Source organism: Hyla sarda, chromosome 10, assembly GCF_029499605.1.
Source record: "Hyla sarda isolate aHylSar1 chromosome 10, aHylSar1.hap1, whole genome shotgun sequence".
NCBI lineage: Eukaryota > Metazoa > Chordata > Amphibia > Anura > Hylidae > Hyla > Hyla sarda.
This window is the reverse complement of record NC_079198.1, coordinates 73649453-73666241: the sequence shown is the minus strand read 5'-3', so window position 1 is coordinate 73666241 and position 16789 is coordinate 73649453. Positions and strand designations below refer to the sequence as shown.

At 41.7% G+C, this 16789-nt stretch overlaps 1 protein-coding gene across 4 annotated transcripts in view; it reads left to right on the top strand.

Moving 5' to 3' along the window:
* SIDT2 (SID1 transmembrane family member 2) overlaps window positions 1-16789 on the top strand; it is a 74845-nt gene that overhangs the window by 47365 nt on the left and 10691 nt on the right. For 3 of the 4 annotated variants that reach the window (XM_056542796.1, XM_056542797.1, XM_056542798.1), the window contains 6 exons: window positions 1531-1581; window positions 4385-4462; window positions 13149-13267; window positions 15409-15482; window positions 16476-16542; window positions 16628-16701. In XM_056542796.1, the coding sequence (XP_056398771.1) occupies window positions 1531-1581; window positions 4385-4462; window positions 13149-13267; window positions 15409-15482; window positions 16476-16542; window positions 16628-16701 (463 nt within the window). Of the gene's footprint in view, window positions 1-1530; window positions 1582-4384; window positions 4463-11656; window positions 11720-13148; window positions 13268-15408; window positions 15483-16475; window positions 16543-16627; window positions 16702-16789 lie in introns of all 4 variants that reach the window. The other variant, XM_056542799.1, reaches the window with a different exon arrangement.

Sequence of the window (16789 nt, the reverse complement as noted above, 5' to 3'; positions counted from 1 at the left end):
GCTAGGATCTCTTTCAGGCTATTGAAAGTTTCCACCATTTTCAAAGTTATGTCGTGTACTTCCAGATGCTGCATTTTTATCTACAGTCTGAGAAATGCTGCAAGAAAATATAAATAGGTCACCTAGATTTTTTAGAGTAGAGACACATACTGAAATTACCGGTATATATGTTCCTTTTTTTCTAATCGGTTTCTATTTTCTGATTAGTCTTTTTATTTAAATTAATTTCATCGGTACATTACTTTTTTTTTTTTTTTGTTCTTTTTTTTTCTTAGAAAATCTGAAAACCTTAATATAATAAAGTGTAAACAATTCAATCTTCATTAGGCTTTTTTTTTTTTTTTACATATTAAAATCATATTTTACACTACCTATTCATTAAACACATCAGCGACCCGACCCCTCCATCTTCATCTAAATATCTACTCTCGACCAGCAAGAAGAAGAAAGAGAGAATTATCGGTACATATTATGTGAGCCGCCATCTTGCCTGAACTTTATTTAAGTAAGAAAGGCATTGCTGGGAATAATCTGTACAGAATGGGAAGTCTCAGTTCAGTTTTAACCCTAGTGGCCAGAGTAGAAATGGCAAGATTTAGGGTTATTTAAAAAAATAGATAGTAAAATGGAAAATCTGAAAAAACATGACCAAAAAACTCTTTTAGGGTATGTTCACACTTACGCAGATTTGATGCGCAGGATTTTCTGCTGCAGATTTCAGTCTAAACTAAATGACTGAGCACAGCTTCTAATCGGTAGGTACAAATCCTGCACATCAAATCTGCGCAGGATCCTTTACGTGTGAATGTACCCTTAAGGGGTTATTCCGCCCATAGACATCTTATGTCAATGGGCGGACAGATGATATCTGATCGCAGGGGGTTAACATAACACCTTGATTGAAATAATGGGTCCTTTTCTGATGATACATTCCCTTTAATGTGAAATGTAAAAGCTTTTCATTAATGGGCTTGGCATAGTATTCTTAGTTTCCTTAGCTCTTGATAATATCTGATTTGTATGGTACACTTGCCACTAGGAGGTGACCCTAGGCAGAAGATAGTGTTTGCTACGCCGAGGTAATCTACACACATCCTACCCACAAGTCTCTCTCTTTATCCTTTTCTACCTCTCTCTATATTTTTCTCTTCCTTCCTAGACCGCCAGGTGGGTCATTTTTCCCCCACCTTCATGGACAGCTTTTGAACGTTCCAGGGTTCTGTTCTCCATGTTACCTTCCTACTGCTTTTGCCCAAACTGGTTAGCTTAGAGTAAGTAGGAACAGTATAGTCTGCTTATCTTAATTTTTATACATTGCGCTGTATGTAGTACCCTACTCATTTTTCAGCATTTCTTAGAAGGTTGGTAATAATCCAGAGAGCCTGTTGTGGTTTGCTGCAGCCTTACCCCTGCTCCTTGGTTCCAGTAAACAGCATTTATATCCTATAAACCGTCTTTCAGCGTGTCCTTCCCTCTGTACGTATTGTACATTACTTCTTTATGTTTTCACTAATATTTCTCTATTTTAAGGCAAGTCTTCTATGGAACCGAGATATGATGGTTGTGGTTATGGCTCCATTGGTAAGTAAACCTAATTTTTGTTTGTTGCATCATTGACGGCAAGTTACATTTCCTCTTAAAGAAGATAACTCATAGTTTTAGCTAAAATACTGACCAAAATACTATGCATGAACCCAGCCTTAATGTAGTTCCTTAAAGGGGTACTCAGCCCCTAGACATCTTATCCCCTCTCCAAAGGATAGGGGATAAGATGTCAGATCGCCGGGGTCCCGCTGCTGGGGACCCCGGGGATCGCTGCTGCAGCACCCCGCTATCATTACTGCACAGAGCGAGATCGCTCTGCACGTAATGACTGGCAATACAGGGGCCGGAGCATCGTTACATCATGGCTCCGCCCCCTCGTGACGTCACGGCCCGCCCCCATCAATGCAAGTCTATGGGAAGGGGGCGTGGTGGTCGCCACGCCCCCTGCCATAGACATGCATTAAGGGGACGTGCCGTGATGTCATGAGGGGCGGAGCCATGATGTCACGCTGCTCCGGCCCCTGTATCGCCCATCATTATGCACAGAGCAAACTCGCTTTGCGCAGTAATGATGGCGGGGTGCCGCAGCGGCGATCCCCGGGGTCCCCAGCAGCGGGACCGCTGCGATCTAACATCTTATCCCCTATCCTTTGGATAGGGGATAAGATGCCAGGGGCTGAGTACCCCTTTAAGATTGATTGACACAGCTGTTGGGAAACTTAATAGAGTTGATGTGCGACCTCAAGCCCACAGCAGGAAACTCGCTGGTAACCCGTAAACCACAACTGTTTCTGATCCACTGGGTTTATAGAACCCTCTGGATTCTGTAGGGTCTGAAACGAAGAGGTGGGAAAGATAGTAAAAAGTAAAACTAGTATAGAAGAAATGGCTATAACAAAGATATTGGCTGCAGATGAGTCCCCTGCAGGATAATGGAGCAAATTTAATGTCCTTAATGCAAACCTTTTATTGGAGAAACGGTGTACTTTAGGTGGAGTGCCCTAAGGAAATTTTAAATGCAGTGGGGGAAAAGTGGGTTGGCTGCTCGGGAGTGAACTCTTTTGTCTTGGCATAGTAGAGTTAAAGCGTACCCGTCAGATCACTCAAAAAAACCAAAACTGTAATATGTTGCTCAGTATCTCATCCTGATCATGTCCATGTACTTTGTGTCTATGACCTACATTTCTCTCAGAATTAGCTTTATTTCTGAAATACCTTAATTTTCTCAACCAGAAGCAGGGGGGCGGGTACTCACTGTGATAACCACTCCCCCTCCTCCCCCTCCCTCACCTCAGTCCAGTGCTTCCCAAACAGGGTTCCTCCAGCTGTTGCAAAACTACAGCTCCCAGCATGCTCTAATGAAAGCAATTGCCTATTTAAGGTATGTTCACAGGGCAGAATGTCAGTGCGAAATTCTGCATGAATATTCCGCAGCCGCAGGGTTCCATTGATTTCAATGGGATTCTGCTGCTCTGTTCACACGGCAGAATTGTTTGCACGTGTCAAATCGTGGGGGGGGGGGTCCGAACACTGGAACCCCCGCTCGATCTCCTGCACGGCACCCCGCACATATCTCTATGGGAGAGCTGAAGATACCCAAACACTTTAGATGGGGGATACGTTTTACTGCACCACAGTACTCCTTTTAAGAGGTTGTCCAAGGAGCAGAAAATATATTACCGTTTCTCACTCCATGGCCCCCTACTTCTGCCCTATGCTTGTCTCGATTGTATACTAAGGATGAGAGGGGACAGAAGTGGAATCTGGGGAGCAAGAAAAAGCTATTTTTTTATGATATATATATATATATATATATATATATAGTTACATGATAGTTATATTTACATGATTGATATATATACGGTAGTTACATAGGGGGGATTTATCAAGGGTGGTGTAGGTAAATCATTTTTCTACACCTTTAAATTGTGTGGTGGTAATGTGTACGTTTGCCAAATTTATGAAATGGTCACATTGTATGTGATAAATCCGGTGCTAGTAAATATTTTTGGAATTTACACTTCACTACTTTGTATGGTTCCTCCTCTGCGACTTTTTACCCAAAATCTGTAGCAGTTTTGTAAGCCAGGTTAGGTCCCGTGTAGATTTACAAATTGTGTGACAAAGGTAGAAAAGAATCAATCAAGTTCAACCCAATTGCCTACAGTGTTGATCCAGAGGAAGGCAAAAAAGAAACAAAAAACCCCATGAGGTAATACTGTAATACTTGTAATATTATTACTCTTCATAAATGCACCCAGGCCCCCTCTGCCTTCCTTCTAAATTAAAGGGGTATTCCAGAAAGTTAAAAAGATTTGTAAATTACTTCTATTAAAAAACCCAAGTGTTCACCAAAGATCATTTCACTTAAAGTAATTTCAGTTAAATGATATGCTTTGTTTTAAAATAGGGAAGATTATTTCAATTTAGACAGCAGAAAACTAAATAATAGACAGAATCTGCCCCAAATGTATTATGGTGGTGCATGCTTTGTGGTAGATTGGCACATATTGCTACAATTTTTTGCTTCTTTTTCTTACAAAACCTCTTGGTTGGCTTTTTTTATTCCAACACCTTGTGCCAAAAGAATGGCGCGCACCCTCAATAAATCTAGCATAGCACATTTTTACGTCTCCACCTAGTCACACCTCTTTATACCTCACTAGACAGTTTTTTAAAAAGGGTCTAGAAAAGAGTCAAAAATGTATAATTGGTGCAAAGCTTGTACGTCCGTTTTTGCTTTAGTTAAAGGCACATTTTGGTGCATTTTTCTTACACTACCCCCCCCACTCCCCGTTAGTAACCCCCTTTCTCCTGTGTATCTTTTTTTGTTTTACAGCAGAGAACAGTTCAGTTGCAAGCCCAGATGGCACAGAAAGTCTAATGTCATCAGCAGAGGCCACATACAGTTACACAGGTAAGTTACAAGCCATTCACATTTAGAAAATGTACAACTTTTGCTTTCATGATAGGTTATAAATGCCCTTGTACGGACATAAATGCCTACAGTGAGGGGCAGCATTGTTTGTGCAGTAAAGCTGTCCATCATTGGCTGAAAAATCATTTGATTGAAATCTATTTCCCTCAATCCATTCGTACACATAAATACTGAACTCCGCTAAACATTTGTGTCTGAATTGGGGCTGGAAAACCTGCTGCTAGACGGCTTTCTCAGCCACTCATCTCCCCAAGAACAAAATGATTAGGCATTTGATTTTAAACATGCCCAATCCCTTTCTCTTAAAATCATTTGGTGATGCATTTTAGATTATTACATAGTTACATAGTTAGTACGGTCGAAAAAAGACATATGTCCATCAAGTTCAACCAGGGAATTAAGGGGTAGGGGTGTGGCGCGATATTGGGGAAGGGATGGGATTTTATATTTCTTCATAAGCATTAATGTTATTTTGTTCCAGGAATGTATCTAATCCGGTTTTAAAGCTGTTAATTTTTCCTGCTGTGACCAGTTCCTGAGGTAGACTGTTCCATAAGTTCACAGTTCTCAGGGTAAAGAAGGCGTGTCGCCCCTTGAGACTAAACTTTTTCTTCTCCAGACGAAGGGAGTGCCCCCTCGTCCTTTGGGGGGGGGGGGTTTAACCTGGAACAGCTTTTCTCCATATTTTTTGTATGGGCCATTAATATACTTATATACGTTTATCATATCCCCCCTTAAACGTCTCTTCTCAAGACTAAACAATTGTAACTCCTTTAATCGCTCCTCATAGCTAAGATGTTCCATGCCCCATATTAGTTTAGTCGCGCGTCTCTGCACCCTTTCCAACTCCGCAGTGTCCCTTTTATGGACAGGTGCCCAAAACTGAACAGCATATTCCAGGTGAGGCCGTACCAATGCTTTATAAAGGGGGAGTATTATGTCCCTGTTCCTTGAGTCCATGCCTCTTTTGATACATGACAATATCCTGCTGGCTTTGGAAGCAGCAGCCTGACATTGCATGCTATTCTGTAGTCTGTGATCCACAAGTACACCCAGATCCTTCTCTACCAGTGACTCTGCCAGTTTAATCCCCCCTAAGACATACGATGCATGCAGGTTATTAGTACCCAGATGCATAACTTTACATTTATCCACATTGAACCTCATTTGCCAAGTGGATGCCCAGACACTTAGTCTATCCAAGTCATCTTGTAACTTATGCACATCCTCTATAGACTGTACCGTGCTACAAAGCTTGGTGTCATCTGCAAAGATAGAAACAGAGCTGTTAATACCATCCTCTATATCATTGATAAATAAATTAAACAACAGCGGGCCTAGTACTGAACCTTGGGGTACACCACTAATTACCGGGGACCAATCAGAGTACGAATTATTGACCACCACTCTCTGGGTACGATCCATGAGCCATTGTTGACCAGTCCAACCTAAATCGGCAGGTTCAGCCAACACAAGTCTTATATAGGAACCTTAACTTTAAGGAGATACGGTATGTTTTTCTTCAGTCATGTGCCAACACATCTGTATATCAGGAGGACTAATGTAAAATGACAAACTTATTTATGTGCCCAATGCAATCCCTTAGAACCTTATTAGATGGGCTGACGGGCCCTGTAAATGGGCACCGATTTTATAGATTAGAGCTGGTTTACAGAGCCTATAACAAGGCTCAACATTAGTGCGGCAGGTCCATACGAACAACTGAACAGTTTGCTTCCATCATTTCTCTCCTATTACACTGGGAGATGTTTAGCGGACAAACAGTGGTTTTAACTTGTCAAAAATAAGTTATTAGTCGATAAACAAAACTACAGTCAGGTCCATAAATATTGGGACATCGACACAATTCTAACATTTGTGGCTCTATAAACCACAATGGATTTGAAATGAAACGAACAAGATGTGCTTTAACTGCAGATTGTCATCTTTAATTTGAGGGTATTTACAGCCAAATCAGGTGAACGTTGTAGGAATTTCAACAGTTTGCATATGTGCCTCCCACTTGTTAAGGGACCAAAAGTAATGGGATAGAATAATAGTGAAATCTCCCTTAGTGGACACCTCCCAATAGGGGACAGCTCCCAATAGTGGACAGTTTTCAATTCCCTGGCAGAGTCCCATAGGACTTAATGTATTTGCGCCCTCTAAATAGGGGACATTCCCAATAGTGGTTGTGGACACACTCAATAGGGGACAAAACACTCCCAATAGGGGACAAAACACTCTTAATAGGGGACAACCAGGCGATAGGCCGCCCTACCTTGTACACAGGGCTGCCATCAGGGGGGTACAACCAATACCCCAGTAAGTGGCTTGGTTCCTCAGGTGGCCCTGGCCCCTGCTGAACTCCCCTGTAGCAGCCCCAGCACACCCCTTGTGCAAAATCATCCCCCCTCTGCCAAATCATTCCATCATCCCTGTGCCAAATCATCCCTGTGCCAAATCCTCCCCCCCCCCCCCCCATGCCACATCATTACCCCCCCCCCCCCCCTCCTTATAACTAATCATTCCCCCTGTTCTGTCATGCAGGAATAGAAAGATTCTTTTATTTATGGACAACGCCTCCTCCCATCCTTCATTGGAATTGTCCAACATCAGAATTAGCTTTCTGCCACCCAACACTACTTTAGCCTGTCGACCATTAGATCAGGGCATCATTCAGATTTTTAAGGTGAAATATAGGAAGTGTGTGCTGCAACACATCCTTGCACACATTGACAAGGGGACTCCTGCCGATGAAATTGCCAAAAATCTTACTGTTTTGGATGCAGTTTAATAGATTTCTTTGTCAGACGAGGAAATCAAATCAGAAACTGTGTCAAATTGTTTCCGAAAACCCGGCTTCGTGCATCCTTTAAATACCGAACTGAGACTGCATTAGATCCTGTTGAAAACAAGGAACTCCAAAGCCTTCTGAGTTCCTATGATCCTCAAGTCAGCGCTAGTTCGTACGCTGAGATGGACAATAATTTATGTACAGAGGATAGGTTGGTGAACATTGAGGACATCATTAAGGATGTGAATGGGACGGCGCAGGAACAGGGCCGGTTTTAGGCTTAGCATGGCCCTAGGCAAAATCAAAAGAGGGGCCCCAAAAGTCTTAATAGTGCACTAACCAGATTTGCACATTTTTAGTCACTTCAAATACCATAAAAAATATCTAAAAAGCAATTGAAAAGTCCCATCAAAACAAAAATGGTACCGATAAAAACTACAAATGAAAGCGCAAAAAATGACCCTCATTACATACCCATATACAGAAAAATAAGAGTTATAGGGATCAGAATAGTACAATTTTATATTTTTATATAGTTCCCCCACATGAGGTTGGCAGTATAGTTCCCCCACATGAGATTGGCAGTATACAGTGGGGATAAAAAGTTTGGGCACCCCAGGTAAATTTTTTTATTAATGTGCATAAAGAAGCCAAGGAAAGATGGAAAAATCTCCAAAAGGCATTAAATTACAGATTAGACATTCTTATAATATGTCAACAAAAGTTAGATTTTATTTCCATCATTTACATTTTCAAAATAACAGAAAACAAAAAAATGGTGTCTGCAAAAGATTGGGCACCCTACAGAATTTATAGCATGCACTGTCCCCTTTGCAAAGCTGAGACCTGCCAGTGTCATGGATTGTTCTCAATCATCATCTGGGAAGATCAGGTGATGTCAATCTCAAAGGTTTTAAATGCCCAGACTCATCTGACAAATATGGTCTTCATGGAAGAGTCATCAGAAGAAAACCACTTCTACGTCCTCACCACAAAAATCAGCATTTGAACTTTGCAAATGAACATATAGACAAGCCTGATGCATTTTGGAAACAAGTTCTGTGGACCGATGAGGTTAATATAGAACTTGTTGGCCGGAATGAGCAAAGGTACGTTTGGAGAAGAAGGGGAACAGAATTTCATGAAAATTGAAGGAGTTGTGCGCTGCCCTACCTTTCGGAGCTCTGAAAGGCAGGGCAGCGCACGACCCCTTTAAGCATGGGGGGGTGGATCAATCATGCTTTGGGGTGGTATTGCAGCCAGTAGCACAGGGAACATCTCACGAGTAGAAGGAAAAATGGATTCAATAAAATTTCAGCAAATTTTGGTTGCAAACTTGATGCCATCTGGGAAAAAGCTGAAGTTAAAGAGAGGATGGCTTCTACAAATGGATAATGATCCTAAACACACCTTGAAATCCACAGGGGATTACATCAAGAGGAGTAAACTGAAGGTTTTGCCATGTCCTTCACAATCTCCTGACCTCAACATAATTGAAAATCTATGGATAGACCTTAAAAGAGCAGTGCGTGACAGACTGCCCAGAAATCTCAAAGAACTGGAAGACTTTTGTAAGGAAGAATGGGTAAAGATACCTCAAACAAGAATTGAAAGACTCTTGGCTGGCTACAAAAAGTGTTTACAGGCTGTGATAATTGCCAAAGGGGGCAGTACAAGATATTAACTCTGCAGGGTGCCCAAACTTTTGCAGACATCATTTTTTTTTTGTTTTCTGTTATTTTGAAAGTGAAAATGATGGAAATAAAATCTAACTTTTGTTGACATATTATAAGAATGTCTAATCTGTAATTTGATGCCTTTTGGAGATTTTTCCATCTTTCCTTGGCTTCTTTATGCACATTAATACATTTTTTTTACCTGGGGTGCCCAAACTTTTTATCCCCACTTTAGTTCCCCCACATTAGGTTGGCTGTATAGTTCCCCCACATTAGGTTGGCAGTATAGCTTCCCAAGATTAGGTTGGCAGTATAGTTCTACCACATTAGGTTGTAGTTCTCCCACATTAGGTTGGCAGTATAGTTCCTCCCCCACATTAGCTTGTAGTTCCCCCACATTAGGTTGTAGTTCCCCCACATTAGGTTGGCAGTATAGTTCCCCAACATTAGGTCCCCCCTCTCCCCCTGCTTTTTCAATTTTTTCATATTTCCTTACCTGGCCGTGCTCGGCAGGCTCAGGTAGTGCGGCGGGTCTTGTGGGCTGTGTGGATAATATGACGAGTGACGTCTCCTGCCGGCTCCTATGCGCGGCGTCAGGGACGTCACTCATCATTTTCTGCAGCCGTGCAGGGAATGAGGAGTGACGTCCCTGACGCTGCACAGAGGAGCCGGCAGGAGACGTCACTTGTCATATTATCAACACAGCCCACAAGACCCGCAGCATTACCTGAGCCTGCCGAGCGCGCCAGGCAAGGAAATATGAAAAAATAGAAAAAGCTGGAGAAGTGTCCGGGCCCGCCGCTGGTCACTGTTTTAAAGTGGCAGCGGGCTGCTGATCCACTACTGAGCAGCCGGCAGGGGGCCCCCTGGGGGATGGGGTCCCTAGGCAATTGCACTGCAGTGGGTATAGAACAGTATTCTGTCATTTAGAAAGATTTTTTTTTAAGCATTTTTTTCGCAATAGGGGACACTTATTTTCTTCCCAGTTAGTGTCCACTATTGGGAGATTCTACTGTAATCATAAATCAAACTTTCACTTTGTTGCAAATCCTTTGCAGTCAATTATAGCCTGAAGTCTGGAACGCATAGACATCACCTGACTGCTGGGTTTCACCCCTGGTGATGCTCTGCGAGGCCTCTACTGCAACTCTCTTCAGTTCCTGCTTGTTCTTAGGGCATTTTCCCTTCAGTTTTGTCTTCAGCAAGTGAAATGCATGTTCAATCGGATTCAGGTCAGGTGATTGACTTGGCCATTGCATAACATTCCACTTATTTCCCTTAAAAAACTCTTTGGTTGCATTTGCAGATTGCTTTGGGTCATTGTCCATCTGCACTGTGAAGCGCCGTCCAATGAGTTCTGAAGCATTTTGCTGAATATGAGCAGATAATATTGCCCGAAACATTTCAGAATTCATCCTGCTGCTTTTGTCAGCAGTCAAATCAATAAATACAAGAGAAGCGGCTCCATTGGCAGCCATACATGTCCACCCCATGACACTACCACCACCATGATTCACTGATGAGGTGTTATGCTTAGGATCATGTTCCTTTCCTTCTCCATACTCTTCTCTTCCCATCACTCTGGTACAAGTTGATCTTGGTCTCATCTGTCCATAGGATATTGTTGCTGAACTGTGAAGGCTTTTTTAGATGTCGTTTTTCCTGTTTTTGAGGCTCCCCAATGGTTTCCATCTTGTGGTGAACCCTCTGTATTCCCTCTGGTGAAGTCTTCTCTTGATTGTTGACCCTGCACACATACACCTACCTCCTGGTGAGTGTTCTTGATCTGGCCAGCTGTTGTGAAGGGGGTTTTCTTCACCAGAGAGAGAATTCTTTGTTCATCCTCCACAGTTGTTTTCCTTGGTTTTCGGGTCTTTTGGTTTTGCTGAGCTCACCGGTGCATTTCTTCTTTTTAAGAATGTTCCAAACAGTTGTTTTGGCCACGCCTAATGTTTTGGCCACGCCTAATGTTTTGGCTATCTCTCTGATGGGTTTGTTTTGTTTTTTCAGCCTAATGATGGCTTGCTTCACTGATAGAGACAGCTCTTTGGATCTCATCCTGAGAGTTATCAGCAACAGATTCCAAATGTAAATAGCACACTTGAAATGAACTCTGGACCTGTTATCTGCTCATTTTAGTTTGGATAATGAGGGAGTAACACACACCTGGTCATGGAACACCTGTCCCATTACTTTTGGTCCCTTAACAAGTGGGAGGCACATATGCAAACTGTTGTAATTCCTACACTGTTCACCTGATGTGGATATAAATTCCCTCAAATTAAAGCTGACAGTCTACAGTTAAAGCACATCTTGTTTGTTTCATTTCAAACATGTTAGAATTGTCGATGTCCCATTATTTATGCACCTGACTGTACATGGAGCTTGTACTTTTCTATTGGAACAGTCCAGTGGCTTAAATATGTTTTTCTGGTAGTAACATTATAATGTGCAGTTCTCCGGTATAATCTTTCTTTCTGTTGTTTAAACCTCTTATTCTGCAGGAATCTTGTCCCCTATTAAATGTCTTCTTTTGTTAGGTTTGTCTATTCCTCTGTAATCCAAGTCCTTATCTGCCAGTCCTGTTTAAACAAGGATTATCTTGTTTAGGGGATCATACAGAGGTTCTAGATTTTTATAAGATATTATGGAAGATCTTGTCCTCCCTATTTATCTAACACTTCATTTTTTATTTTTAAGGTCAGGAGCAGTTCAAGCGCCGCTACCTGTTTGCTATCCAGCGGCCTATAAACTCATTATGCGGTATTACTAAAGGATTACAGAAAGCTTCCATGCCTAATGAAACTATTCTCTCAATCTCTAAAAAGAAATCAGTAGCAGTCTAAGAATGTAGCTTATTGTGAGTCAATGCCGGATGTCTGGTGATTTCTAAGCATCTACTGTGGTTTTTATATATACTTGACTCAATGAGTGCCATGTATACCATAGGGAGCAGTGCCATGTGATACTAGTGGAATGCTCCTACAGCTTTAACCAACATATTATATTATTTTACTAGAAGCATTAAAGGTAGAAGTAATAAATCATTATTGGGGGCCAGAAGTGACTGCCTCTGCTTCTTCTTAGAGATTGTCCAATCCTTCCATGCAACGATCACATTAATACTTGATGGGGTTATCTATAAAAGCTAGTACAAAGGAAGAGATCAGGTCTTGCCATTGCAACCAATGCAGTCATTACTGTCATGTCTGTTATTTCAATCAGGCTTTAAAACTCTTACCCTATTATATTACCCAGTATTGGCAACACCAATCTTTATTTGGGCTAGTTTTTTTATTCCCCCTGTGTCTCATAAGAGTGGCAATGTCCCTATCACTGCTACTTCTACACTTATAATTATACAGTAATTTGTGTTTACCAGATGATTTGCAATTTTGACATTGTTCCAACTGACAAGTGCAAAGAAAAATATGATATAATGTGATTTATTATGTTTAGTTGTAAAGACCTGATGTCTTGTTACAAATAGCAGTGAACACGGGATGATTTTAAAAAGAGACACACTCACTTGGCACATGGCTACTGCATACAGATCAGGAGAGAGATAGTTCATGTGCAGCTATATGCAGAGCAGGCCCAAGCTGTATGCTAATCTATGGAGGTGCTCAATACAATACTGAAGCAACATCCATGTTCACTAAATCACTGAAGGTAAAGAAAAAGATTGAGCATCAGGTGAGTTCTTCATGTATCTTTATTTCATACATCAAGGAACCGGCATAGCAGTAGAGAGCAGAACGGAGACGTGGAGAAGTCAACTAATTGTTTCATCACTTTCCCCTCACGTCCTTTTCTCTACCTCTTTGCAATGGCACTTCTTCGATGTATGGGAAAAAGGTACCTGAAGCCATCACCTAGTGAGTGCTCAGTGATTACAGAACATGAGATGTCCTATGTTCTCTAATGCTGAATTTGTGATTAAAGACCTAAAGAGGTTTGATAGGATAACCAGGTCCCCCTCCTCAAAATTCACATCCAGTAGTAATCAGTTTTTCGATATGCTAGGAGACCCATACAGGTAGCAGTTCTGTGGGTTAGAAGAGGCACATAAGCTTTTCTCCTTGATATTTCCCTTTATTATAAGAAATAAGAAGGATATTGTTACCTTCCTGCAGTAGGTCTCTTGTCTTTAAAATTATTTGTAACTTATCTATTTATTTTTTCCCTACAGACAAGTCTCTTGAGAATTTTGTGCCTCGTCCACGGCTGGAGTCTTTGAGCTCTGTAGAAGAGGATGATTATGATACGCTGACCGACATTGAGTCCGATAAGAATGTTATTAGGACAAAGGTAAACTAAAGACAGAGTCATAAAAGAACTTGAGAGGTTGTCATATCATCTTGGGGCATTGGAGGCAGCGATCTTTTACTGTTCCCCACTTACACATTAACCTTTGTGTATTCTCAATGGAGGGAGGAGAGTAAGCAACTGCCAGACTGATCAGCCAGAGAACAGGGTAGATCATTTAAAATCCTACATGCTAGGTCCTTCTCTCCCTTCATAATATCTGTTTAAAGGCCCCGTACTCTTTAGACAGTTGGCCAATTCTGCCAAAGCCAGAAGGTTCAATTGATTTTTTTGTAATGTGTATGGGGACCTTTAACCTCTTAAGGACCAAGGACGTACCGGTACATCCTGAGTCCTTTCCCTTTCTATAGCACGGGGCTACGGCGTGGCCCCACGTCATAGCGGGTCGGGCCTGGCCTCTAACAACGGCCGGGACCTGTGGCTAATAGCACGCAGCACTGATCGCGGCGCCTGTGCTATTAACCCTGTAGACGTGGCGTTCAAAGTTGAATGCCGCATCTAAAGTGAAAGTAAATCATTGCCGGTTAGCTCAGGGGGATGTTCGGGATGTCCGCGGCGAAATCGCGGCATCCCGAACAGCTGTAGGACATGAGGAGGGTCTCCTACCTTGCCTCCTGGTGTCCGATCGCCGAATGACTGCTCAGTGCCTGAGATCCAGGCATGAGCAGTCAAGTGGCAGAATCATTGATCAATGGTTTCCTATGAGATACCAGTGATCAATGTAAAAGATCAGTGTGTGCAGTGTTATAGATCCCTATGGGAGCTATAACACTGAAAAAAATAAAAGTTAAAAAATAAGTGAATAAAGATAATTTAAACCCTTCCCTAAAAAGTTTGAATCACCCCCCTTTTCCCAATTAAAAAAAAAGTGTAAATAAAAATAAACATATGTGGTATTGTTGTTCACTAATGAAGACCTCAAGACATGATGTGCGTGTTTCTTCAAACACACATGTTCATGTAGAGGATCTGTAAAAATCCTAGATATATAAATTTTTGTGTACACAGCTTGTCTATTAAACTTCTGTTATGATACTTGCACATTTGAGGTGGAAAAAGTTATTTATCCATACAGCATAGTGCCCAAGATCTCAAGGCGGTGACCAAACTGGGATGGATGATTTACTACAAAACTGAGCTATAGCTTCTCTGTCTCTTAAAGGAGAAATGCTGCGGAAAACTTTTAACATCCCCTGTGCTTGGGCTGCAAAAACAAAACAAAAACTTTTACTCGCCTTCCTACGTTCCCTCGTTGTTCTGATATCTGCGTCCCGTATAACAGTCAGTTCTCAGAGTTGCCTATATGAGATGGACCTTAAAAGGAGAAATGCGGAGGAAAACTTTTAACATCCCCTGGGCCCAGGCTGCAAAACAAAAAAAACAAAAAACGTTTTAACTCGCCTTTCAACGTTGTCCCATTGTGCTGATATCTGCGTTCCACTCCTGGCGCTGCTCAGCTCCCTGCTTCTTAGGCTCGGAACGTCACAGTGCTGTCAGCATATCGCCGACCGCAGCGATGTCCTGCCTCGGCTGGTGATAGCCTGAGCGCACTGTCATGTAAGGAGCCTGGGCAGCAGGGAGAAGGAGGGGCCCGATCTCCTTACATGACAGTGCACTCAACCTATCACCGGCCGAGGCGGGACATCACTGCGGTCAGCACTGTGACGTTCCAAGCCTAAGAAGCAGGGAGCTGAGCAGCGCCAGAGGAGTGGGATGCACATATCGGTGCAATGGGGCAAAGTTGAAAGGCGAGTTAGATTTTTATTGTTTTTATTTTTATGTTTTTGTTTTTTTTTGCAGCCCAGGCACAGGGGATGTTAAGTTTTCCTCCGCATTTCTCCTTTTAATGTCCATCTCAGATCACAATTTTGAAAACTGACAGTTTATGGACTCAAATACTACATATTGTTTCTCAGTGATAACCACTTGTATACCAAGCAGTGTGATCCATCGAACACAAGACGTATTTACATTAAAGAAATAAAGGTTATCAATAATGAGACATGCTGAATTTTCCTAAGTAGTAGCAGACATATTACCACATTCCCTCCACTGTCATCTTGTAAGCATTCTTTGTGTTTTATAATTCTAATATCCACTGATAATTGTCATGTATTTTTCAGAAATATTTGTGTGTTGCTGACTTGGCAAGAAAAGACAAGCGTGTGATGAGAAAAAAGTACCAAATCTATTTCTGGTGAGGAGAAGTTAATGTTCACTTGCTTTACTTACACCTGCTATACATAAATGTATCACCAAACAGATCTGGTTAGAGAATATTTTTACACTTACAATCTTTCTTATTACATTAATGCATAAAATAAAAATTAAGGAAAATTGTAGATAGTCTTAAAGATCATACTGTTTTTGTGTATATAGCTCTAGTGTATCTGTTGGATCCCTTAAACCTTACTGAAGCCTGATAGGGATGCTAATTAACAAACTATACGATACTCACCTCTCCTGGTTTACTTGCCCTTATGACGTGCCCTCCCTGCTTTACTGATAAAGTTACAAATCCATTGCAGCCAGTTACTGAGGCTGCAGTGTGTTCTGAATGTCATCAGCAGAGCATGACCAGCATGTAATTAAGGTAGCTAAACAGGGCTGCCGAGGGGTTTATAAATAATTTAGAGAACTACTTTAAGTGTAAGGTAGGTGCTGCTGTGTCTGCTAGTTTACTACTGTCAGAGCATCTTATCAATGCTTTAAATGGTCAGTATCTTACAAACTTACAAATATAAGAAACACATATCTTATCAAAGAAAAGTGTTTTTCCTCTCATACCAGGCTTTTCTTTTTAACTTATTCACTCTGAGAAACTGGGTCTCCTGTTCTGTTTGTGTGCAGTGTATAGAGACATTGTAGGCTAGGCTCCACACACTAGCTAAGGGACAACTGGGAATTAGAGATGGTGTATACTAAGCAAAGTTTAGATTTAGTTTCTATTATTGTCTTTGCTTTTTATCACCCCCTTGTATTATTTGTTACACTCTGTCACTAACTTGGTGGCGCTACAATGAACACTCACTTTCATGCAAGCGCTTTTTTTCTATTTCGGTAACATGCCGTTTTGGTAAAGTTTCCTCCTCCTGGGCTCACTAGCACTACAGAAGTCCAGTGACTGCAACCCATGTTTTAGTAACTCCTAAAAAGACTCATTGCCTTATTGATTGTATTCCCCATGCAGGAATATTTCCACTATAGCTGTGTTCTATGCCTTGCCAGTCGTGCAGCTGGTCATAACGTACCAAACGGTGAGAGAATGTAAAAGTCTAAGCATTATTTATCAGCATTATACATCCAGCCATAACACATGCCTTGTCTTATCTCTGTCTCTAGGTGGTGAATGTAACAGGGAATCAGGATATTTGCTATTATAACTTCTTATGTGCTCATCCCCTTGGATCCCTGAGGTATGCAGATAGCAACAACTTGGTTGGGTGTCTGGGAAGAAACTGGGAGGGCATTTGGGAAGTGTATTTCAAAGGAAGATCTCTAAGG